The 24,945-nt window shown below is 44.8% G+C and overlaps 1 protein-coding gene across 1 annotated transcript in view; it reads right to left on the reverse strand.

Moving 5' to 3' along the window:
• Window positions 1-16,924: 16,924 nt before the first annotated feature.
• The window catches only part of NAT14 (N-acetyltransferase 14 (putative)), a 54,525-nt gene continuing 46,504 nt past the window's right edge, over window positions 16,925-24,945 (reverse strand). The window contains exon 3 of the mRNA XM_069606603.1: window positions 16,925-22,371. Within this exon, the coding sequence (XP_069462704.1) occupies window positions 21,832-22,371 (540 nt within the window). The 3' untranslated portion in view covers window positions 16,925-21,831. The remainder of the gene's footprint in view (window positions 22,372-24,945) is intronic.

The following is a 24,945-nucleotide window of genomic DNA, read 5'->3' on the forward strand; positions in this document are numbered from 1 at the left end:
GAGCATCCATCGACTGTGTCGATATCCGAGCAGTGGTGCACTTTGGGTAGAGTAATTGTGAGAAGTGCTGAACAACCACAGAAGGGGCCAGTGTTTCTAGTAAAGGGCATTGTGCCACGTCTGGTCCTAAATAAAATTGGACAAAGATGCCTGAAGACATGAGGGAGCAGGCAGCAGTGGCTACTTAGTCAAAAGTGGAGTGAAATCGTTCCAGGGGAAAGCTTCCATCGAACGCCTCAGATAAAAATTGCAGTGGGACACTGAGAAGCAAAATCACTGTGGGGTCAAATGACAGTGGGACATGTGGGAGAAATTCCCAGTGGGTAGAATCACAGTGGGGCACCTTGAATCAGAACATCAAGGTGACGCCTATGAGCAGAATTGCTATGCAATGCTTAGAAAAAGCACAGTGTAACTAAGAAAGTCGAATTTTGAGCGAGTGAGGGACACAATCTCATGGTAGTAGCAAGCAATCACTGCACCCAAACCAACGTGTTCACGGGCGTAGGCTATTGTAAACCCAAAAGCTATGTTCCCCTATACATTACTAGTGACGTCTGGAAGGTGTTAACGAGAATGCTCAGGTCCTGGCAGCTGCCAGATACTCACTCCAGTTACACGTGGAGCAAGATGTCGGATTGGCAGGAAGAAACCTTGGTCCAGGGAGAGCAAGGGGGCAGAGACTGAAACACGAACCAGCAGGAAACGCCCCCTCCCTGGGAGGAAACGCAGACCAATCAGTGGTCCAGGAACTGGACAACACACAACTGCTACCCATCCTCCTAAGAACATTTTCCAGATGGAGCTGGGATGGTATAAGGAGTAGATAGAGAACTCGGTAGTGTGGGAGTTTGGAGTGAGTGACTAAGAGGAGTGCTTTGGAGAAGAAGAAAAGAGTGCTTTGTGAATGGCTGGAGTAGATGAATGGGAGAGGATGTCAAGGATATTGAGAGAGAAGTAGAGAAGGCAGCTTGGGAGTAAGACGGAGGAAGTGAAGATGATCAGAAGATCAGAACATGCACAAACTAAGAGGGAAGGTCCAGCCATTACACCCTACATCTGCTATGTTTGCTCTCCAGTTCCTCTGGCAGTCTTCGGTCCTTCATTCTTTGTCACGTGTTCTGCATCTTGCATCCTTTCTCCCAATCTATACTGCTCTTCTTTATTCATGTTTCCCAATGTGCATCTCGTTACACCCTCTGGCCCACTGACACCCCCTCTGCTTTCTTCCCAGTGGCTCCCCCCTCTGGCCCACTGCTACCTCGCTGGCCAACTGCTCCTTGTCTGCTTTCTTCACCAGAGCTCTCACCATATGGCCTACTGTGCCCTCTCTGGCCCACTGCTCCCTCCCGTCTCCTTTTCCCTCTCATATTTTGACTATTTTGTAGTTCATTTAAAAATGCAGAGTTTGTGTTTTTTTAATGCCATTTTCCAAAACAGCCGTTTTCATTGATGTTTGTGCAAAAACAACAGGTTGTGTAATTTTTTGTAAAAAAACGGACGATTTCACAGTATTAATAGTAAGCAAAATCACTTTAAACTGATGGGGGTCTATTTTATTAGTTATAAAAAATAGTCCCTTTAAAACATCATCTAAGTCTATGAATTTCATTACTACCCACTCAGCTTCTCCAGCGTGTGTATGTTAATAGCCACCACAGCATCCAAGTTCAAAGGAAACATTTCTGGTCACTGAGTAAGTCATGACAATTTCTGCTGTGCACACCACCTTGTCCTAAAACAGCTCTCACACACAACTGTCTCATAATTCATTCACAAAGTTAGTGAAAGCCTCGTCTCTTATGGAGGGTTACTGTATTCCATCTGAAGTGTTAATAACCACTATGCGAGTAAACAGAAAATGGAACCAGGGAAGCTGGGAAACAGCGTCGATAAAACGTGTCGAGCAATGCATGAAGAACTGAAAGTGTCACGCGCACTGCAGTAAATCCCTAGCACACAGTGTAACCAATGCAAAGCCAATAGGCTAGAAACCTAAATCCTGACAACCGCGTGCCCACGCAAAGCGCTCAATGAACTTAGACATTGTAATTCTGTCAAATGTTCTTGCGAAATGGAAAAGAAGCTTTCTGTGAAGATCTGCAGACATCACTCGTGAATAATGGCCAGATTTGTAATGGTCTCATTCGAGGAGTAGTATTTCACAGATCTGCTAATGCATTTCGAACCTAGTCCATCATCAGGGCAACCTGCAACTGTCAAGCTCTCTCTAATATCTGCACCACGTTCAAAACGCCTCTATACAAAAAGGAAGGAGGGTCTACCTCCAAACTTAGGCAGGTATCAAATGGAAACCTGGTACCTTGGCTGTTTTTCTGGAATTAGGTTTCGAGGATATTGACTTTTAAACAGAAAATGCCCACTCAGCACAGCACTTCCAATCCCATTAAATCATTATGCAATTTTTAAAATGTTAACATAATTCCATTTTGCATCCATAATTCTGTATCACGGATATTTCACAATGTATTAATTTGAGCTGTGGCAAAGTCACTTGTGAGGGAAGTAAAGAGGGGGAACAGGGGGCAATCCGTGGGGGCAGAGGAAGCCACATAATTGGTGATGTTACCACTGGATGTGGCAAAGGGGGATCCCCAAAGCCTCCCGCCTCTCAACAATCTATTTTACAGGAATGCAGTACTAAGCATAATAGGCAGGCATGGGAGGCCGTGTGTGTGTGGTTTTTGATGCAGCCACAAGTGAGGCTAGGGTATGGGAGTGGGTAGCGGTGGCAGGTAATTCCTTTAATTGGCGGGACATTAATAGATCCCACAAATATGGCAGAGCGACCAAGCATAGCAAGGTATCCCGAACCAACCAAGAAGGGTTTGGGGGCTTCTTCCCACCTACCCCCCAGAAACTCTCTTGAATATTGGGTTAAAATAGTGCATTGTACAGCAAAAATTAAGTGAAAAATTGGGTACAAATCTAGACAGTTTGCAATAAGTTTTGTAGGGTAACTACATCAAAATATCCAATAGCAACAAGTCACCAACAGTTCACAGGGGCATTTCCCAACACAGTTTAATGGTGTTTTCCCCCACAATATATACCAGTATAAATAAATAACCATGCCTGTTGTGCTGACACATCTCCATGCTGGCTGCACCAATATAGCCCAATATTCCCATCTAAGAACATACCCATGTTTGCTTTGCGCATAATATCAGTAATGGTGCTATAAGAAAATATGTCCACGCTGGTTCTGCCAATATATGGCAGTATCCCCACATAAGAACATACTGGCTGCACAGAAAGCCAGTCTACCCACGTAATGACAGATCATACTTACTTAAAAATGCCATATCACAGTAAGATATAGCTAAACTGACTGCACGAAAATGCCACTCTAGTCACATAATAACACACCATGCTTGCTTTAACAGAAATGCCCAGTAATCTCCACACACTATTTCTTTCACTGCCTAAATGGGCTCTCGAGTGAGCTGGTGTGGGAAAGCAGAGGAACCAGACTGAAACAGACCACAGTTCAGAAGCCATATGCCCAGGGAGGGCTGACATTTCCCAACTTCGATGATTACAATCTAGTGGTGCAGACGCAATTTTCTGTGTACTGGTATCACGTGGACCAAGACTTTACATATATCCGAATGGAGCAGGCCAGTGCCCTCTCTAAAATGCTCAACAGCCGGACAACTGTAGAGAATAGACCTCCAACAAAATGGCAGTAGTAAAATTAGGCAAATAGTGGGCTCTGCACAACTTTCTAACCAGAGGTTTGGAATATGTTACAGAGGGGGCTAGACTTCAATGACATGTCCAGGTTGTGTAGTAAAAATGGGATTACTAAATGGCAAGATGTGATACAGTGAGGGTATTTGCCCCCTCCAGGAACTATTATTAAAATTACTGCAGGCAGCAACATTTGGAAATTACATTACAATATTACAAGATCGGAGCCACACTGAAACAACATTGGCCCATGTTCCCAGTCCCATCACACACTACTGACATGCTGGATTCGATAACAAAACTGAATTTGATAACGAGAGTTGGGACCACCACCAGGCTAATCTCTAGACTGTACAGCTGCCTGCAGGTGGACAGACATTATTCAGAATACTGAACTATGCTGACATGGCTGGCAGACATACTGGGCATCCCCACAGATGACCACTCGGCTCAAATATGCACACTCTTGAGAACAATCTCAATTTGCCCCGGGCTGTGCCTAATACATTACCGCTTAATACGACACACTTACTACTTGGTTGCACAAAATCGACAATGCAAAATCATGTGACCGCAGGAGTTCAGAACTCCAGCTGCCAACTTTTACCTCATGGTCTGGACGTGCCCCCAAATCCAAAAATACTACTTTCAATTTGTCTTTGCTGGGGAGCATGGTTGGTGCACTCATTGATCACACTCCCATGGGATGCTTACTGGGATTGTTGACAGAGAAGGGGAACATTAATTATAACTCCAAATTCGTCAAGAGAATGTCCTTGGTACTGGCCAAGCACAGGATTACGTTGAGTTGGATGGCAGCTGGGGCCCCAGGCACTCTGAATCGATGCAAAAGCTGGACTAGCTGCAGCAAAATGCCAGTATAGCCATTTAATAATACATGTCATTCTTGCTTTATCATAGATGCCCATTATAAATGCCATGTGTTATTACATGGCTGGTCCGGGCTACACGAAAATACCAGTCTAGCCTTATACTGACACTTATCATGCCTGCTTTATTAAAGATGCCCAGCCAATAATGTCATGCCACAGTAATAAGTGGCTAGACCGGCTGCACCAAAATGCCAGTCTAGCCACATGATAACACTTATCAACATTGTTTTATCAAAGATGCCCCATAAAAAATGTAATGCCACAGTAAGAAATGGCTAGACTGTTAGAAGGCCCTCAAGGGCCTTCTGGATGAAATGGAAGAAACATCTCTCTCACTATCTAAAATGGAACCCAAGATGGCGCCTCCTCAGCTCAATTTCCAAAGAAACCACGGGTCTAGTCTTTTTTGCAAGATGGTGGCGTCCGCTTCCTCCCGTTCCTATATCATCACTGGGGAGGAATGGGTAAGTGTGTCAATACATTGCTCCGCTTCGCTCTGCCTCAAGCTTTGCCTCAGTGCTGTTTAAGCTGCCCACCTTTTTCCTTAGCGGATCTCCCTCTTGCTCGATACACTCTAACTTCCTTTCTTTTCAGCATTCCGCTCTAAATTTCCCTGTTCCGCATCCCGGTTCGGCAGCCTTTTCTCTGCCTTTCCTTTCAGCCTTCCTTTTTTCCTTCCTACCGTTTGGTTCCTTTTCCTTCCTTCTACCTTTTCTGAGGGTTCTCTCGCCTCTCACTGTCTTTCCAGCCCCTCCTTCCCATGTCGGCTCCAGCTACTCTTCACAACTGCCAGATGCAGCGACCTGATCAAGCATTTTCTGCCTTCCATTGACACTCGCTGCTTCCCCAACTCTGCTCTCAATCTCCAGCCGCGGCTGTCTTTCCATCCAGGACCGCCTGCCTTGGCTATTTCACTCATAACGGAACACTGTGAATTCATCTACTACCACAGACAGTTTTCCTATGCTCCTCCTCGCAGCTGCTTGCAGCATTCCCTCTTTTGCCTGCCGGGTTTTTTGCCCCACAAGGGTTACCCGGGGTGCACAGAGCCCAGTCACTGGCCTCTGGATACCTTGTGGGAAGCATTCCTATCTCCACATCGACCAAGAGGGTACTTCTACCAGCATTGAAGACAACCACTGTGAGTACTTTCTCATTAACTACCAAGAGACATTAACAGATGGAGACGCCCAATGGATCAGCAAGTGCAACAATTGGTAGCAGCTGTCCAGAATCTCAATACGGAGGTAAAAACCTTGAGAAATGTGAATACAGTACTCCGGCAAATGGTTACCTCTCATGCGGAACTACCCCCAGGACCTTTACCTATGGGAAAATATGATGGTAATCCCGCAAAACTAAAGCAGTTCCTGCTATCCTGTACGGTCCCGTTTACCTTGAAACCTGCATTCTTTCCCACAGATCGCGGTAAAATCAGCTTCATGTTTTCTAACAAGTCTGGCAGCACCTTGACTTGGGCTACTCCACTTGTTACTACCAACAACCAGCTACTTACTCGGCAGTACGATTCATGAATAGTTTACAACCCATGTTCGGAAGACAAGAACTGGTGGTTACCGCCCAAGAAATAATTCTTGATTTAAAACAAGGGAACATGGATAGCCTCACCTTTATCACGCAATTCAAACAATTAGCCTCTCATACCGCATGGCCTGACGTTGCCCTTCTTACTATTTACAGGAGAAACCTATACGAAGAACTCAAAGATGAAGTTTCCAGAGTACTGCATCATCAAAACCTGGCAAAAATGATCACTTTAGTCCTACATATGGACTACCGGATATAGGAAAGAAACCTAGAAAGACGAAGAGGATGACCTAGACCAAATCTTCTTGTGCCTAGAAATGAGGCCCTGAAGACTTCAAGACCCCCAAAGGAAGGGGAACCTATGCAACTAGGAATGGCTAGGGGACCTTTGACTCCAGAGGAGAGACTCTGGAGACGGACATTAGGACTATGCATGTACTGTGGTTCCGACAAACACGTCTTAAAGGATTGTACCCTTATTCCCCCAAGACGTTCGGGAAACGCATCCACCCGTCCATAAAGGGAACCATGAGCGTTTTGTTTTAAAGAGTTCCCTGGAATGTCTTCCCAAGTCCCAGAATATGGTGTTCCTACCAGTTACACTGCGATTTCAAGATACGATACTGGATAGAGTCCCTGCTCTTGTGGACTGCGGAGCTGCAGGATTATTCATGGATTCTGACTGGGCCACCCAAAATAGCATCCCTCATCTCACTAAGGCAGTAGTAGTAACTGTAGAGGGATTGATGGTACTCCGCTGACTTCTGGGCCCATCAAGGAAAGCTCTGCAGTACTTATCATGAAGTTTTCCACTGACGAAGAAAAAAATATTTTTTTTTAAAAAAGATTTTTATTTTATTAATGTTTTCGAAAACATTACACGTATGCAGGAAACATTGCTTAAAGTACAATATGAACGACAACTTTTCACCGTCCCTTTCCCCAAACAAAACCTCATTAGCTTCATCGTATTTCTGCTTCCTCCCTCGCCCCTCCCCCTGTGGAACAGATTCTTCCTCAGCATTTATCAGTGATCATTAGCTTCATGGCCGTGGTGTGGGGGCCATTTGATCTTTTGATATCCGTCAGCGGTTTAGGCCGCTTCCTTGTGGCAGAGTGTTATATTTATTATGGGTCTACTAGGGTGCGAGTCCTTGAGTGTGTGCATTTAGCATTCCTGGGTGTGATCAACGAGCCAAGACAGTTCGGGTCCATGTTCCCTATACAGTGCGTTCTCCTAGGTGTTGGGCATGTATTTATTCAGAAATTCTCCCCATAGGAGTTCATATGGGGCTGACTTGCCATGGAGAACTGCAGTTATCCTTTCCATTGTACAAATATTGGTGGCCACATTATTCCATTCTTTCTTTCACAGTACCTTATCTCCCTTCCATTACATCAGAAGGCAAGCCTGTGCCGCTAGTAAGAGTGGTGCTGCCACCCCCTTCATTCTTGTGTGCTCCCCCTAGGTTTCCTCCATCCCAAATAGTATGAGGAGTGGTTCGCTTGTCCATTGGATCCCCTCCACTGCGCCTCCTCGTAATACTTCTGAAGATCTAGAAGGCCCACGCACCCCTTTCTTTGGGCAATGTTAGGACCTCATATGATACTCTTGCCTTTCTTCCCTGCCACAGAAACTTCAGGATAACCCTCTTTACCTCATAAGAGAAAGGTTTCGGAAGACGAATCTGAAGCATTTGGAACGGGTACAAGAACCTGGGCAGGCACACCATCTTCACTGCATTAAGTCTTCCAAGCCAGGATATAGTGAGTTTCTCCCATTTCTCTAGATCAGCCCATAGGCCCGAGAGAAGAAAAGGAAAATTTGCATCATATAGGGTATCTAGGTCTCTTGTTAGGTTTATACCCAAGTAGCGAAGGGTGTCACCTCCAATCATTAAACCTAGCGGGGAAAATCTACCAATCTCCATCTGGTCGGGTTTCCGGAGCGGGAATAGAATTCACTTGGCCCTATTAATCTTAAAACCGGCTAATGCCCCATACTGTTCAATCAAGTGGATCGCCCTGGGTATGGATGTTAGAGGGTTATGTATGTGTAACAGCAAGTCATCCGCGTATAGGGCTACTTTGTATTCTTTCCCACCCACCTCTAGTCCCTCCACCTGTGGATCTCCTCTAAGTCTCTGAGCCAAGGGTTCAAGAGAGAGGGAAAACAATATCGCCGAAAGGAGGCAACCCTGCCGCGTTCCTCTGCCCAGGTCGAACCATTGGTAGTAATCGCTGTTAACCACTACCGACGCCTTGGGGGATGTATAAACTGCCTTCACTCCCCTTCTAAACCTAGCACCCATCCCCACCTTGCGCAGGACTGCCTCCAGGAAAACCCATTCCACCCTGTTAAAGACCTTTTCTGTGTCCACTGAGAAGAGGACAGGGTCCCCCACCATGTTCTGTGACTCGTGGATCAAATGTAACATTTTCTGCATTGTGTATTTGCTCTGTCACCCCATTATGAACCAGACTTGGTCCGAATGTATCAGCTGTGGCATATGTGTTTCAAGTCTCGCTGCAAGTACCCTTGTGTAGATCTTGCCATCAAGGTTTAGTAATAATATGGGGCGGTAGGATCCACACTTTTTTGGGTCCCTGCCTTCTTTGGGGATCACAGTGATGAGGGCTTGCGCACAAGAGTTAGGGACTATTCCCGTCTCAAGAATATCGTTGAACAGTTTAACCATGAAGGGAAGGAGAGAAGAGAGGAAATATTTATAGAATCCCGCCGTGTAACCATCCTTCCCCGGGGACTTCCCTAGCGACAATTTCTTTACAGCATTCTTGATTTCTTCCGGGGTAATTGGGGCGTCAAACTCGTTAGTCTCCTATTGGGATAGCTTTGGCATCTGTACAGCCTCTATGTATTCATCTATTTCTGACTGCGCTCGGCCAGTTTTGGATTTATATAGGTTCTCATAAAATGCTGCAAATGCTTCCGGGATTCTCTCTGTCCCAGAATTCAGAGTACCCTCCCTCTCCTCTATGGATGTCACCGATCTCTCAGCGTGTTGTCCCCGGAGGCTGGCAGCTAGCAGTGTGTCCGCCTTATCTCCTTTCTCGTAGAACTTCTGTTTAAGGAGTTGTAGCTTCTGAATTATCTCTCTTACATTTGGCTTCCAGGACCTTGTTCTCCCTCTCATCCGTGACATTTCGTGCCGCTCTATCTAGGTGGGCTATCTCCTTTCCCAATCTATTTTCTATTAGTCGCCGCTCTCTCTTTTTTCTGGTGCCTTCCCTGATCAGGATTCCCCACCATGTTGCCTTTCCCACCTCCCACACTGTTGCCCTTGAAATTTCTCCTGTATTGTTCGTTTTGAAGTATTCCCTTATTTCCTCTTCCATTTCAGTCCTGAAGACTGGGTCCTTCCACAGGGACTCATTGTATTTCCACCTTGATCCCTTGTGTGGTTGGCCCCCCCAGTCAAAATCCACCATAACCATGTCATGATCGGACCATGTAATCAGGGAGATCACGGAGCGCGTTGCCACCTCCCACAGGCCGCCCGTAATGTATAGGTAGTTGATCCTAGTAAATGTCCCATGGGGTGACGAATAAAAGGTGTACCCTTTCACATTTGGGAGGAAACTTAGCCATGCATCTCTTAGCCCATAAACATCTAACATTTCCACAACCCCCACCTGGCCCCCATCCAGTGGGTCTCTTGTTTCAGGGTTGCCCACCTGCCTGTCGAGTTTAATGTCTGCCCAGAGGTTGAAATCTTCCCCCAATATTACATGTCCAGCGGCATCCAACATTACTTTCAGAAGTGTATTCTGCAGAAAATGGGATTGACCCGTATTGGGGGAGTACACCGTTGCCAATGTGAATTTAACCTTCTGTACGGTGCCCACTATCAAAAGAGCCCTTCCTTCCAGGTCGGCCCATACCTTGATCACCTCCAAATTCAAACCTCTCCTGACAAGTATCCCCACTCCAGCCTTCCTTAGGGGACCGGCGCCCCAGTGTTCAATCCCCAATCTCGGACCCAGTACCCTCTGTTCTTCTCCCCGTGCATATTTAGTTTCCGGCAGGAAGAAGACATCGAGTCTCACCCTTCGAAACTCCCTGGCCACTAGGGACATTTTCGTAGGTGAGGTCAAACCCTTCACGTTTAACGCCCCCACCCTGAGCAGACTGTCCCTTTGTGAACCTTGATCTACCACCATTTCTTCCTTGGTGTGTCCATTGAGCTCTTGTTGAGACCCGGCGGCCCAGCCCATGATTCAGCACCCCCTTTATCATTTGTAGTTTGCTCGAACAAGACCCTGTTCCTATCCTTTCACCCAAACCCTACCCACCTCCCTCCCCTTCCCAAAAAAGTCATCCGATACTGCCAGGTTAACATCACCAGGTCAAGTTCGGAACTCTGGCGGGAACCAGATACTTCTCTGTCCCTTCGCATAGCAACCCCATTAACATTGAGCCCTCACAGCCCCCTCCCCCTTCAATAACAACAAAAACATCCCATAAATTCAAAAGTCCCCAACAATTCTCCCAATGGTCACGCACCCTTTGTCATCACCTCCCCAGCCCTGGCATAGTCCCGACCTCCCCCGGTCTCCCTTGCTTACCACCCAGATGCTCGAAAACCACTTTGGCCCCAAGTTACCGTATTAACTTGGGGTCTGGCGTTAACATTTAATTCAGCATTTGTGCTGCTGCATTTTCCTGGATCCGATTGAGATTCTGTGGAACATTTCGAAGCCCAACCCCTTCTTAGTGATTTTGGGGCATTCCAGTATCATTCACACCCTGAGGGTTGCCCATTGGAATTAATGCGTATTTCTGCAACAGCAAGTTCCATTTACTTATGTGGTACTACAGTTTTTCTAATCGATGCTCCGTTACTTCCAAAGACTTTTAGCCGTCCATCCCTGGGAAGGCATTCACCCTCCTGTATTTTCTGGAGCCCGGTATGCGTCTCCGTTTTGGCCTTTGGATCTGCCATTGTCTGTCGTCGTCTCATCCTACGTCCCAGTTCTGCTCAGCTCCCTGGTTGCCCAAGAGTTTGGCCATGCAGTTTTCGATGTCCCTCCAATTCAAATGTAAGGGAAAACGGGTAGCCCCATATATAGCAGACTCCTTGATCTGTCAATCATTTTGTGAGGGGCATACATATCCGTCTCAGGCCAAAGTCAGAGACAAGTCTTGGAAAATCGTCACTCTGGCTGCGTCCAGGGTGACGGGGCCACTGCATTTCGCTTTCTCCAAGATTCTGGCCCTGTCACTGTAATTATGGAACGGAACCAGGACGTTACTCGGCAGCTCCTCCTGCTCTGTGTATCCTTTCTATTTTTGCTCATCGATGGAGTCATCTACAAATAAGAGTTTCATGATATCGTGGAGCATCCTTTTCAGATCTTGTTCCGACTCCACCTTTCTCTCTGGAATACCAAACAATTGTAGGTTATTCCGCCATTTGCAATTTTCCAAATCGTCCATTTTTTTGGCAGAATTCTTCTTCACGTGTCTCTATGTCAGCTATTCTGTGGTCCATCTGTGTCTCGAGAGTGTTCAGGGAGGTCTGATTATTCTCAACCTCATCGAGTCTCTCCTCCATCTTATCGATCCTTAGGGTGATTTTGTCGACTTTTCTGCCAATGTCTGCTCTCATGTTCTTGATTTCCTCCAACAAGGCCGCCACATCTCCCTTGGTTGTGGCGGAGTCGGTTCCTGATGCCGTCATGGTGGGCTTATGTGGGATCTCAAGTTCTGGCCGAAGTGGGATGTACCTGAATGTGGCTAACTTCTGCCTTATTTCCATACACTCTAGTTCTGGTGCATGTGCCTCACCCCTTGCCCTCTCCGTGTAGTTTCTCTCCTTTGAGTCCAAGTTCCAACTACCTCAGCGTGGCCCGGTGGTGGGCACACGCCCCTTTGTCGGGGCCTACACAACAGGGTGGGTGCCAAGTCAAGGGGTAGGCAGAGTATTTGTATTCCGGGGGTGTGTGTAGATATTTGAATTATTCCCTGCCCCAGAATCCTGAAGGAGGGTACACAACCCAACACTGGGTGCCCAACCCTTGGGTACGTGTTTTTAGTTTGGGTAGATAGGTTTCTATAGTAGCTCCAGTCCTGGGGAGACCACTTTGCACCTGAGAAGTTGAGTGACAGCATATTGCGTTGTTCAGATTGGCATCTGGGGGTCACCAGTGATCCTTCAGATAGGGGTGAACCCCCTTCGATGTACCCTATTTAAGAGGACTCTCAACTCATGTGCTTGGAGTTGTACGGTCTTGGGGTCTCCGTGCCCGGACCTAGATTTCCTTTGCCTAATCTTCTGTGCAACAAAGCTTTGGGCTCGCTCACTTGGGTGTCGTGTGGTCTCTGGTCAGCCCCCTTCTTGTCTTCCTTTATCGATCATGGGATGCATGTTTTCCCACCTTTGCCTCAGTGGTCTTGCGGCTTTCAACTTACCCTCACTTGAGTCCAGGTGGAGATCCCTTCTTGAGCTCTTTTTTCAGTCCCAATGCTTCTGCTCTTCATTTATCCTTTACCTGCGGACACCACTTTCCAGCTCCCCAGTGCTCCTGGTCCCCCCTTGTGTGTACCGGTCGTATTACCTCAACGACACAAGTGTTTGGCGTTCCAAACTCCCCCAATCCCAGGAGGAGGGCATAAGCCCCATTTCTGGGGGCCCAACCGTCACCGGGCAGACCGTCACTCTTCGTAGGTCCTTCTGCATTATTTGCCAAAGTCAGTCACTGGGTCACGGCCAGGGAGGGGTGTTCATGATCTCAGGTCCCACAGAAGAACTTGTTGGGCAGGGTCGCAGTTTTCTACCTCTTTCACTGTTGCATTCCCGCCCAGGCCTTCTGTTGAGCTCATGGGGAGTTGTCCCATGTATCTATACGGTTGTGGGGGGTTATGTGGGTCCAACAGAGACACAAACACTCGGGGAAGCCTCCCCTTTCTCTGACTTATTCCTCTGTCCCTGAGGTTCAGTTTTATTGTAGTCCATATTCCCTCCTGTCTGCGGCAACAGAGGAGGCCACTCACGCCAATGCTGGGGGCCCAACCCTCCCGCTGGGCTGGGTTGTCACATGGACCTGACAGTCAGTGGGCGCACTACTCTTGGTTTATTGTGGGAGGTGTCTCCTTGGTGACAAGGGCTTGGCAGGCAAGCAGTCCTGTTCCTCGTGGTGATCGAGAGCCGACTCAGGGGGCAGCTAATAAACTAACTCCCTGCAAGCACTCCACCAGGGTTGAGTGGGGTCCAGGGCGATGCTGTGGGGGAATATGGATCCCTGTGGCACCCGAGAATTGTACAGGCGAGTAGTTACAACCTCCCCAGGATGCAGGTTTCCAATGTGAAGGGGCAGGTTCAACTCCCACAACGTAGGGTGTCTCGGGGTGCTCTCAGAGCGCTGTCGTTTGACAAGGGCCTATACGACCGCCCGTGTCTCACAATGCACCAGGAGGCCCAGTCCCAGCATGAGACCCCCTGGGGACACAAGCATGCTCTAAGCGTGTACTGTCCACAAACCGGATAGTTGTTTGCACGCCGTGATCACTGTGCATCCCATGAGGGGGGTGGGGGGACCATGGGTCACTTTGCTGACTTTGCAGGCGAGCTCTGCAAGGTTTTAACTCCTGGTGTGCGTCTCCACGAACCGCCTCTGTAAGATGGCTCAAGTGCATCTCTCGGTTCTTGGGATGCAGGGCAATCTGATGTCCTTATTTCTCTCAAGTGTAGGGGTGGAGGGAACGGTCTCCTTCTGTCATAAATTTCTAATCTTGGTTGGCTTTCCTTTCATTCTCCTCTTAAATTCAATTTTCTGTACTTAGTTTTTAAATTTCTCTACAGTCTTTCGCCAATCTATCTTTCTCTGGTATCTTTTTATACTCAGGCTCGTTCTTGTCGCTCCCAGTCTCAATTTCCTCTGGTAGTAGTTCATCCATCATGTGCTAAATCCCGTTTTCATTCCTTTACATTGTTACAACCTTCTCATTGGAATTCTCTCCCACTGTCTATCTGCTTGATATACCTACACTCTTTATTTCATTCTTCACTAAAGATTAATCTTCTTGAAACTGATTTACAAAGTTGAGTGCTCCATTTTGTAATTTGGATTTTCATTTTATTGTACCATTTTATAATCTACGTACTAAAAAGGTCAACCTTTTCTGCCACGCTTTTGGTGTTTTTTTCTGCTGCAGAAACTTCATTTTTCCGGGTAATGTTTTTTTGCAGGTAGAAACACAACCAAAAAATGAAATTTTGGGGAAAAACACAATTTAAATGGGCAAAAGTCCCCTTTTCCCACCCATTATTTAATTTAAAACATAATTATGCGTGGGGAAAAGGCCCCAAAATGCCAATTCTGCTCCGCAGGTGAAATTGGCAGATGGATTGGGTGAATTTTGCTGCAGAAGAGAATTGAACATTTTCTCATGACACCGTCACAGGATACACCTGCCGTAATAGTTCTACACTGATGCCTTATTTATTTATACCACGTACAAGACAAAGCCCTGATGCATAGGGGCGCCAACAATACATAACACAAAAAGAGAATCAGAAAGAAAAAGCGGAGGTCAGGGAGAGTGGAAAATTAAGGATGGTCATAGGTCTACTCAACTAGGTAAGCTTTCAACCTGCTTTTAAAAAGCTGCAGACCAGTGCAGGATCTATGATTCAGTGGAAAGCCGCTTCATATCCGTGGGGCAGCATGAGGAAATGATCTGTGCTCCACATAGGAAAGAGATCTTGGCGTTTCTAGCAAACCAGTGTTGTTAGATCTCAGCACTCTGCACACGGCAAGGCGCGAAATGCAGCTGGCCAAATACTTGGGGGCTTGCCCTGAAATACAGTTGTCCGTAATTCACATCATGCGATAGATAATTCGGCTGCGAATGGGAAGCCAATGTAATGCTCTCCTAGCCGCCGTGATGCGTTCTCTCCTTTGCAGACCTGCTACAATGCGCACTGCGTTGTTCAGAATCACCTGCAACCGGTTCATGTCTTGTTTGGAGATTCCTAGCAGTAGGCTAGAGCAGTAGTCCACTAGCTCCTATAATGGCTTGTGCCACTATGGCGCGATTGGCTGATGACAAAAAGGGCTGTAGCTGGGCTAGGATTATTGTATTACATTATTGAACTGAGATATTGGATTTAATAAAGCGCTAATTCTTGTGTGGAAGGAAATGTCATTTTGGACACCCCTCCCCTTCATTCCCTTTCCCATATGCACTCTATGCTCACCCCACGACTGGTCACGCACCTCTGGCCAAGGGTGCTGAACAGCCTCGGGTCGACACATAAGCGCAGCATCTGTAAGAGGACTAAGAACTGACTCCATTTTGTAATGAACCCCGACTCCATTTTGTATGTGCCCAAGCAGGCCTCAAAGCAAAGCCAGCCTGCAGGCCTGCATCTCTCCCCTGGAGCTGCGCACAGTTAGCCAGCTACTTCCCCCCCCCACCTCCTCCCCTCTGGTGTCCCTGCAGCTGCCCTGTTCTCACAGAAGACTGGGCGCAAAAGGCTACAAACTAAACACGAACTCTCGCCTTCCTGGTCCTGGAAAAAACCATTCATCTCCACAAACCTGCCTCTTACTTGCAGACGCTGTCCATAAGATATATAAACCTATATAATCCCCCCGACCTTATTCTATTTTGATGTGGCAGATGTATGACCCGCAACTGTGTGCCACCATGCTTCAGCTGCAATACTAATCTCATCTGTGACTATAAATTCTCTCCTATGTTAATGTATGATGAAACAGTCCCTATGAGATGTAACAGAACGATCGATAAATAATACACCTAACAAACTGTAATGAACAAGATATCTAGAACTCACATGCCCTTGTTCAATGATGTAGGTTCATTGTCTTTTAGTACCGTGTACACTTGCAAAGGTGTTAGATGCTAGAAGACTCGTGTGTTGTGATGTAAAAGGTGCGGCCTACGGAGCCAATGTACATAGAGCACATTGTATATATGAAGATTATAGCCCACGATATACTCAGAAGCTCCTTTTTACCTGTTATAAATGAAGTCACGGAAAACATGTTCGAACCTCATTCCAATGGTTTACTTATAACTCCATTAATCAAAATAGGCCACACTTGGAGAGCCACAGGGCCTCCCTCTGCAGCAGCGCTGCGCACACCGAACACACAGGGCCCCACCTTTTTTCAGACCCATGATAGTACTACCGCCAAAAGCCCATTTCTCACTGATGCCTTAATGCAACAAATGCATCCTCTGATCCTTCCACTGGGCCCGCACGGAGTGTTCACCCCATGCCCCTTAATACAGATGACCCCCAAACCTTTCTCCTGATCAGTGATGTAAGATAAATATATGTATATACAACAAGTGAATTATATGACTCTCCCCCCAACTGTCATGAGGTCAATGGTTGCTTTTTATGGGTGTCTTTTATTGTGTACTTTGAAGTGGTGTGTAGATTAGAGAGTTAGTATCAATCACCTTATCCAAGGCCACATAACCTTCACCTCGTGCTGACCAGCCCGGCAGATGCACGTGATGTCCGCCTTCCCGCCAAGCAACTATCCAATCATCTGGAGGCAGCGCCTATGAAGCTATACTGCATCTGCAGCTCCTCCAATGAAATGTAACTTTTGTACCTTATACAATTTCGTCACTCATGATGCTGTAACCCTTTTTTAAGCAATGCTAGTGTAATGTTGAGCAGAGCGCTCTCGGAGTATGCAGAGTCCTCTACTTGCCCTATTTTGGTTTAGATAAACTTTGAGTTCAATAAAATGTTCTGAACTGAAAATAAAATGTACACACTTTATTATAAATACATGTTCAAATTCAAAAGTGCATCAACATGCGCATTAACATTGTTTTCCAGAGCAAGATCCAGTGTAGTTTGACTCCACGCCATTGAGCTGCAGTTTTGTAATGACATCTATAAGTCGTTCCTAAAAACAATTTTAAGTGTTCCACTGTAGTGTCCGTGGAGAAGCAACAGAGGCAATCTGTGTAAAAGCTCTTCACCGATACAGATTGCCCAGCACTGAATTTTGCTCCGCTGCATCATGACAGGATGCACGAGTTCCATAGTACAGTAGCAAAATGCTCAATAACGAGTCCATAAATAAATACGTCACATGCATAAATAAACGAGAACCCTGCTAATAAGGCTTAACTATGACAAACAAATGGAAAAGGACAGTTCCTGCTAAGCACTCTAGCAACTGACATTTTTCCTTTCACCATCTAAATGTTGTTCAAATAAGCGAAAGGACAAATGTTTGGCTTTCTTCTTCGTCACTAGAATCAAATATTACTTTCCACCTTTCTTGCCTCAGTTATGTGCTTAATCTTAAAAGAAATATGTGTTAAGCCATGAAAGGTTTCCTATATAGGACATACACATTTTTTTAAATATGTTACTTCTTGTTTGGCTTACAGTAGTCACACTACGTTCGGAAATACAGAAACTTTGGAAGAAGGAGATTTCACTACGAGAACACTCATCAAAATAGAATACAGCATCCAAACCTTTGTGGAACCAATGTAGCTCATAATTGATTTAGCAAACTCATGTACTTTGCTTCTGATGGTATATGGGGAAAAGACTACACCCCCCCCCCTAGTCCAAGAAGCCAAATATGGAATGATACAGTGGTAAGCTGTGATTGCTCCATCCCAATAATTAGTAATAGTGCAAAGCATTAGTGTATCCTGAGAGCACTTCATTATATTAACACATGGATTACATTATTCACCTTCTCTCAGCCAATCAGAATGCTAGAAAGGCAGTCAATGATCACTGTTATAGACCCGTTTCCAAACATTGTACTTGAGCATCAGCTTGACCAGCGGGCACAGAAGTAATTGTCTAAGGCAGAGAAAAGCATGCACAAACTAACTGTACAGTTTGTTACAATTCCATACTCATTTCAATATTACAAGTTGCCTCTCTAACACTTTCCTTTTTAGATGCACAACTCTATGGGGGAATAGCCTTATAGCCCTCAGAAGGGGCTATTATTGTCTGAGATAATAACCCTTCCACAACTTACAGCCCTCTGCGTAACCAAGGGCAAAAACCTGGGCGTGGTCATTATCTCATGATAATGACCACTCCCTAGCTCCATAACACGCATGTAGGTGCAACAATGCTACGAATCAAAATGTATGTAGCGCAACTGAGGTATCAACTTTAATGGAGACCAATTTTGATGCTTCACGTGCAAACCCCTGAAACAACTTGTAAAGACTGGATGCTCTTGCAAAACTAAGATTTTATATAATCTCTTTTGTTGTTCAAATGCCTTGCACCCTATCTGCATCTCTACTACTGACCAGCGCCCATGAAGAGGACAGTTTTTGCTAGTCAGGTTAACAGAATATCATTCAGACTGCAAACAAAATGTATTACATTATTAGTAACAGAAAACGATTCTGGGAGTTTGATTCTCGATAATGACAAAAAGGTAAGTTAAATATGAAAAACAAAAACATACGAATATCAAAAGCTATCTCCAGGATTCTGCGTGGTCAATTTTTTATAGTTACAATACTTTCAAAGTTTTACAAAAACGTTATTCAAAAATCCAAAGCAAATGCGCCCTGTGTCTCATTCCTTATTTGGCGCTTTTTCAAGACTTACATTTTTAGATATTTCTTTCATGCTTTAGTTTTGCAAACATTGCAAAATGTTAGTCAATTCATCTTTGAAGTACCAGTATGATAACTAGAAATACTAAGACAAATAATCAAATATGATGAATATCAAAAAGAAAAAGAAGGGCTACGCATTTCCACCTACCACCAATAAACGGGTGCTTCACATTGAACAATCATTTTTCTTCAACTAGAAGTTAAGAAACGATTCATATAGTAATCGATTTGAGTATTTTAAACAATTTCCAAAATTAAACGCTGCAAACAATGAAATGTGTGTGTGTCAGTTTTGTCAGAGTTTTTGGTCAAAACTTTGAAAAATCTTCAGGAGTATTGGAATTAGAAATGAATAGTTGACAGCACAGAGGGCTGGAGACATTGTTTGATTCTCAAGTAATTGAATATACTTGGCAGACGTGCATCACACCAGGAACTACATATTTGTGATAGAAATAAACAAATCTGGGAACTGCCCGCACCGCATGAACCCGCAGTTTTTCTTCCAAGACAAATGATGATTAAGTTGTAGCATCACTTGGGATGCTTGTCTGCCAGTTTGAGTGCACCTTTGCATAAGTGTGTCAATTGGAAACAACTGTATTCCAGAATCTCAGATAATGATCTGCTCGCTAAGGATTTTAATATTAGTTCATTTCCATCTTAATGCATTTAGTGCACAATCCAAAATATGTATCTCCTGTGGCTTCAAACTGTTTTCCCCCCAATTGTTATGGCAGTCAACATTGTTAACACTGGTGTGATTTCATCCAAACAGGAGGGGATGTGAAGGCCCGAGCATTTCGGTAGGGATTGAAGGACCGATTTTCTTACAAAATACAATAGAGGATGCAAAGCAAGTGTCAAGGTCTATGGCTCACTGACATTTAGCAAAGGTCTCAAATAAAAGAGTATGGATGCAGGGGATTTATCATATTCCACAGGATTTCACTAGGCAATATACCATTACTACAATGTGCAATGTAAACTATCAAACAGCATATGGGACACCAATGACCTCATTATGAGTACGGAGGAGCAGTAAAATAAAAGGCAGTAATGCAGTGCTAATAGTTATCACTGCATTACTACACAGCCGTACTACAACTTTGGTGGTGATGAAGAGAAAAAACCTCCAGCAAAATGGAGGTAAACCCACCGTTTTACCAGCAAAAAGGGGTCAAATCAGCACAATTACCACCACTGGTAATTCTGCCAAAATCCCCACAGAGTATGGACTCCATAAATGGGGAATAAAGCTGCCATACCACCACTTGTAATCCGGCAGTAATTCCACCGGACCAAATGACGGTAATGGTCATTCCGTTTGGTGGTACTCCAGCGGATTTACCGCCAGAATACAGCTAAATTGGTTATGAGGCCACAAGCATGCTCATCAGGCAAACTCTGCCAATTGCCACTGATGTAGAGTACTACTCCACAGCTTTTACTTCCAAATAATAGCCTATTCCAGCAATAGTGTGTTGGAAGACAGCACACCACTTGGAGTGGGCAGCAAGAAGGGACACCTCCAACATAATGTACAAATCTGCAAAAGGTGTTGTGTGACTTGAACCAAAGTTTGATTATTGTAGTAACTTGGATTTGAACACGTGCTGGTTTCCTCGATAGGGCAGCAGAATTGGCTATATATGCTCGTTTTGGCTGTATGTGATATAATCTCTGGAAACATCGAGGGTGACTCGATATTTCTTTTAAAGGCACTATACGCCTGCCACAACATATTTTAGGACTGGTGACATTATATAAATAAACTCCAGTTGTAGAATATTTGGGGACAGTGTTGGATAGTGTCTTTAAATAAAATATCGAGTCACCCTCAATGTCATTTCCAGCGATTATATCACTGGATACCCTTGTTTTGAATGGGACATACTGCATGCAATATCGCAATAGGGTGAATAGGGGATCCATAGAGAACAATAAGGACAGGTACTGAATAGAACAGGATGTTATGGCTAGCACAGGCATGAGAGAGTATAGACAAGATGTTGGCGCCCATTCTGCTTGCATTCTAGTTCTGTTACAGGTGGCTGCAGCACAGCCAGAAATTATGCTGTGCTCACTTTTTTTTAGCTGTTAGAATTCACTTCTGATTCTACTACAGGGTGTGTGTGCTTTCTGGGCTCAAATAACATTGTGTGAAATTCCCATACCATTCAATCTAAGGCAACCCAAATGCTAAGGTTTTGTTCCGAGTGCATCATCGTATGACAAGGATGTGATACAATATGAAAAGACTGAAGAAAGGGACAGAGAAAAGGAAATAAGGCTATTAAGTACATTTAGAAATCTGCCCCGCTACAATGATGAAACCATGGGCCAGGTTTTACAAAGGGGCATCATTACTACTTTGCAAGATGGGTAACTCCCCTTTGACACCAAGATAACATGAAGTACATCATTTTCAATGATGTCTTGAAACCAGTTGGATAGGCTACCAACAAATGTTGCTTGCAAGATCCAGATGAGGCTCTTGGGAAACAATGTAATGGAGAGAGGGCAATGTCAAAATATGGAACAAAGACTACAACCCAAATTCATTTACCTAGCCTAGGGGATTTCGTTTTAACCTCAAACTCATGGCATATACCTACAAGAATCACCAACAATAGAAGATGTAGGATAAAATGAGCCGGTGTGAGGAAGAGACTAGAACGTGTTAAAAGGCACAGTGAATGAAAAAACCCGCCTATCACTAATGTTTGACTTGTTTTTGCCTCCAGAAGCAGTAAACAGAGAGGACATGCACACTTCAGCAAGGCCTCCCTGCCAAATAACCGACGAAGCAGTGCAGTGGTGGTTGGGGAACCTAAAGATATAGCAACTATCAATTCCACTGATACCATGAAATCCAATGCTGCTTCGGGCATGTAGGCAGAAGATAGCCTTTGTCCTAGTAAGCTAAATAAAAGTTACAGTTTAGTTCTCAGTGCTCAACACTTTCATCCTCTTCTTCCTATTAGCAGAGCTACCTCCTCTGGACAGACGATGCACAGAGACATAAAAGGCACTGGCTCCCAAACAAGTTTACAAGTCCTTCGAGTACTCCTGCACAATGGTGTATCCCAGCCAGTTCCATCCTCCATTCTTTTTGTAACCACATTTCTCAAACAGTCCTGATGAAGCCTTGGAGACGACAGGCGTGTGCAAGACTACCTGGAGGAATCCCTTGTTCCTAGCGTGGGTCTCGAAGAAACGTACCAGGCAGGAGGCCACACCCAAGCGGCGGTACCAACGGCTGACCGACAGCCTCTTTAGTTCAGCCACGTGGCGGTCATGTGTGGGCTCTAGGGCCACGCAGCCACAAATGTCATCCTCATCATAGACAGCCACCCAGATCTTTCGATGGCCAGCAGTGTAGTAGGAGTAGATGCGCTTCAGGTCTGGTGAGCGCCACAAGAGCAGCTTCAAGATCACAATGGCCACCAGAACCGGGATGAGGAGAGCAGCGATGAATGAGTTGATCAAGAAGCGAAGGCCACTGCTGACCACGGCCAGGATAAGCAACGACATGGGGCGAGTCAAGACGTAGAGGATCAAGCGATTCTCAGTGTCCTTAAATCCATCCTGCAAAATAATGGAATTGAACATCTTTTATTGATCAAACAAGAGAAAAGGCTATTCGACAGACACAAAGACATTTTCCTAGGGCCCACTGCCCCAAACATTCCACATCACCTCAAAGCAAACCTGGTGTGTCCAGAATGCTACATACATGCAGACACGAGAGATATTAATAAACCATCATACAGCACTTTGAACCAGGGATTCCTCCAGGAAATAGACGAAAGAAATTCAACAAACTGACTATGTCTCACTCTAGTAAACTGCATCCACTGTTATACTATTTTTCTTTTATAAAGTGCGCCAAAATGACCTGCAAGGGGAACCAAGGCGCTAGGCTGAGAACACTACACAATAGAGTGGACGCTTGTGGTATTTTATGATAAGTTGGGCAGATAATGCATGTACAGCTTTTTGAAAATATGTGTTTTTACATGTTATCGGAAAGCAATATGATGGATACCTTACGGATTGCTAAAAGGAGCACATTCCAGAGGACAGGGGTTTTCGCTGAGAAACGGAGTCAACCCCATTTGTCATATCAGGATTTATAAACAGACAGACGCTGACGATGTAGTGATCATTCTAAGAATTTGGAGTGGGAGGTATTTTGTGCATTTAGCTCCAAGAAAAAGTGGGCCCAATTGGTGAAGAACTGTATTGACCATGCACAATGTCTTAAAGTCTTTCTTCCTGTGTATTTGTATTGCGAAATATGCTCTCTTTGATAGAGATGCACCACATTCGGGCTACAAGATTGTAAATTATGTGCGGATTCTTGATATGGAAGTATACAAGTGTTCACAATAGTAACATGGTGACTAAAAGAGAAGAAATTGAGTTATCTGCAGAGCATATGAGCATAGCACAATTAAAGGACACTGCTAACCTCAGAGCCGAGAGCAAGCTGTTCATCAAAAGAAAACCAATGTACAAATCGGAGAAAATGGAATTGGTGTTGGGCCAAAAATAGTAGGCCAAGTTAGTTTATCCTAAAGAGAGCTAGATTAACCACAAAGAAGAATCTCGGTTTTGGAAGCATTAAAATTGAGACATTTTTCATTCATCCATACAGTCACATCTAGTGTTCAGGTAGCAAACGCTTCTGCTATCATGTTGAATTGGTTGTCAATGCTGATCAGAATCTGCAAGTCATCCCCATTGGTATAAAACTTAATGCTGCGACCATGGAAAACGCCTGTCAAAGGCCACAAATAAAGATTAAAAAACAATGGGGAAAGGGCAGAGGCCCGAGGAACCTCACCGTATAAGGGTTGAATGCTTGATTAAAAAGGCCCCAGCCAACGTCTGGTTAGATGAGAAAGAGCACAGCCATTCCAGAATGCAATGGCTTATGCCAAACCCCCCAGGCGAGCTGAGACGATGGACTGGTTGGCTAAGAAGAGATCTAACAGCACCAAGGACCCACCACTGCTACCAGCCAATAACCTTTGGAAATCGTACAGCATAGTAACCCCTCACAATTCTAAATCTGGAAAGAAAGTGGTTTAGAAGATTACTGTATTCAACGTGCTCTCGAATTTGGTATACTATAGCTCTCTCCAGAGGTCGAGTCCGGAATGGCAGATGCAATAAACGCCTCCTGGGTTTGTAGGGTACAAGTCCCACTGATTGTTTAAAGTTGGTTGTAACTGCAGAGGAAACATGCAAACATATGCATTTAGAATGGCTATGGGAAATGAAACTTTAAATTGACATAATGCCATGACTCAATTTGCCATTATGAAATATGTGTTCACTTGAGAGACATGACTCAATTTGGCAAAGAAGAAGAACCATTTTGGGAAACGTGTATTCAGGATGAATGGAAACTGAACAAGCTTTTCAATTAGTGAGGTTGTGACAGAACAGAACCAGAGGACAGAAACAGATTAAGGACTTGGTGAGCTGGCTCAGCAAGAGTTGTACTGAGGGAAACACTTTTAAAAATCCTGGGAAGGCACATCAGTCAGCCTGTGAGAACTTGATATTCTGACCTGAAGCAACAGTGTCTCGATCCCGGGAAGGAGCTCGCGTAATGTGCTCTCAGCGGATCAAATGAACTTTGGAATCAAAGTAATCTACAATTTGGTAGCACAGTGTGATGGAGTAAATGAGCCATTTAAGGCATCAGATCATTGTAATTAATTCATGCATCTAGGTAGGCTCTGGGAAATTAACTACTGCTGGAAGCTCTATTGCAGTAATAGAAATGCCTGTCTTTCACCCGCATGTTATGGTTATATACTGGACAGAGTGTCGTCGGGTTATAGTCCGCATTAGACGCAATCCATAATCATTTTGCTTTATAGATCTCGCATTTCTGTCTGCTAGATGTGTGCTATACCAAGACTGAATTTTGATAAACTTATTCACCTTTGTCTCAACATTTCTTTTAGGGATGAGGGGTGTCAAAAACATAAGAAAGAGTTAGATCGGAGAGATCTAAAGCTTCTTGGGTGAGGGAGATATATTTGATAGAAGGCATATAAGAAATGGCCTTATTGACTTGACACATAAGTTCCATTGGTGAGTGGGTCCTGCAGCAGCAGATGTTTTCTGATGAAAAGTGCTTTT

Source organism: Ambystoma mexicanum, chromosome 1p (assembly GCF_040938575.1).
Source record: "Ambystoma mexicanum isolate Mex_15411 chromosome 1p, UKY_AmexF1_1, whole genome shotgun sequence".
Taxonomy (NCBI): Eukaryota; Metazoa; Chordata; class Amphibia; order Caudata; family Ambystomatidae; genus Ambystoma; species Ambystoma mexicanum.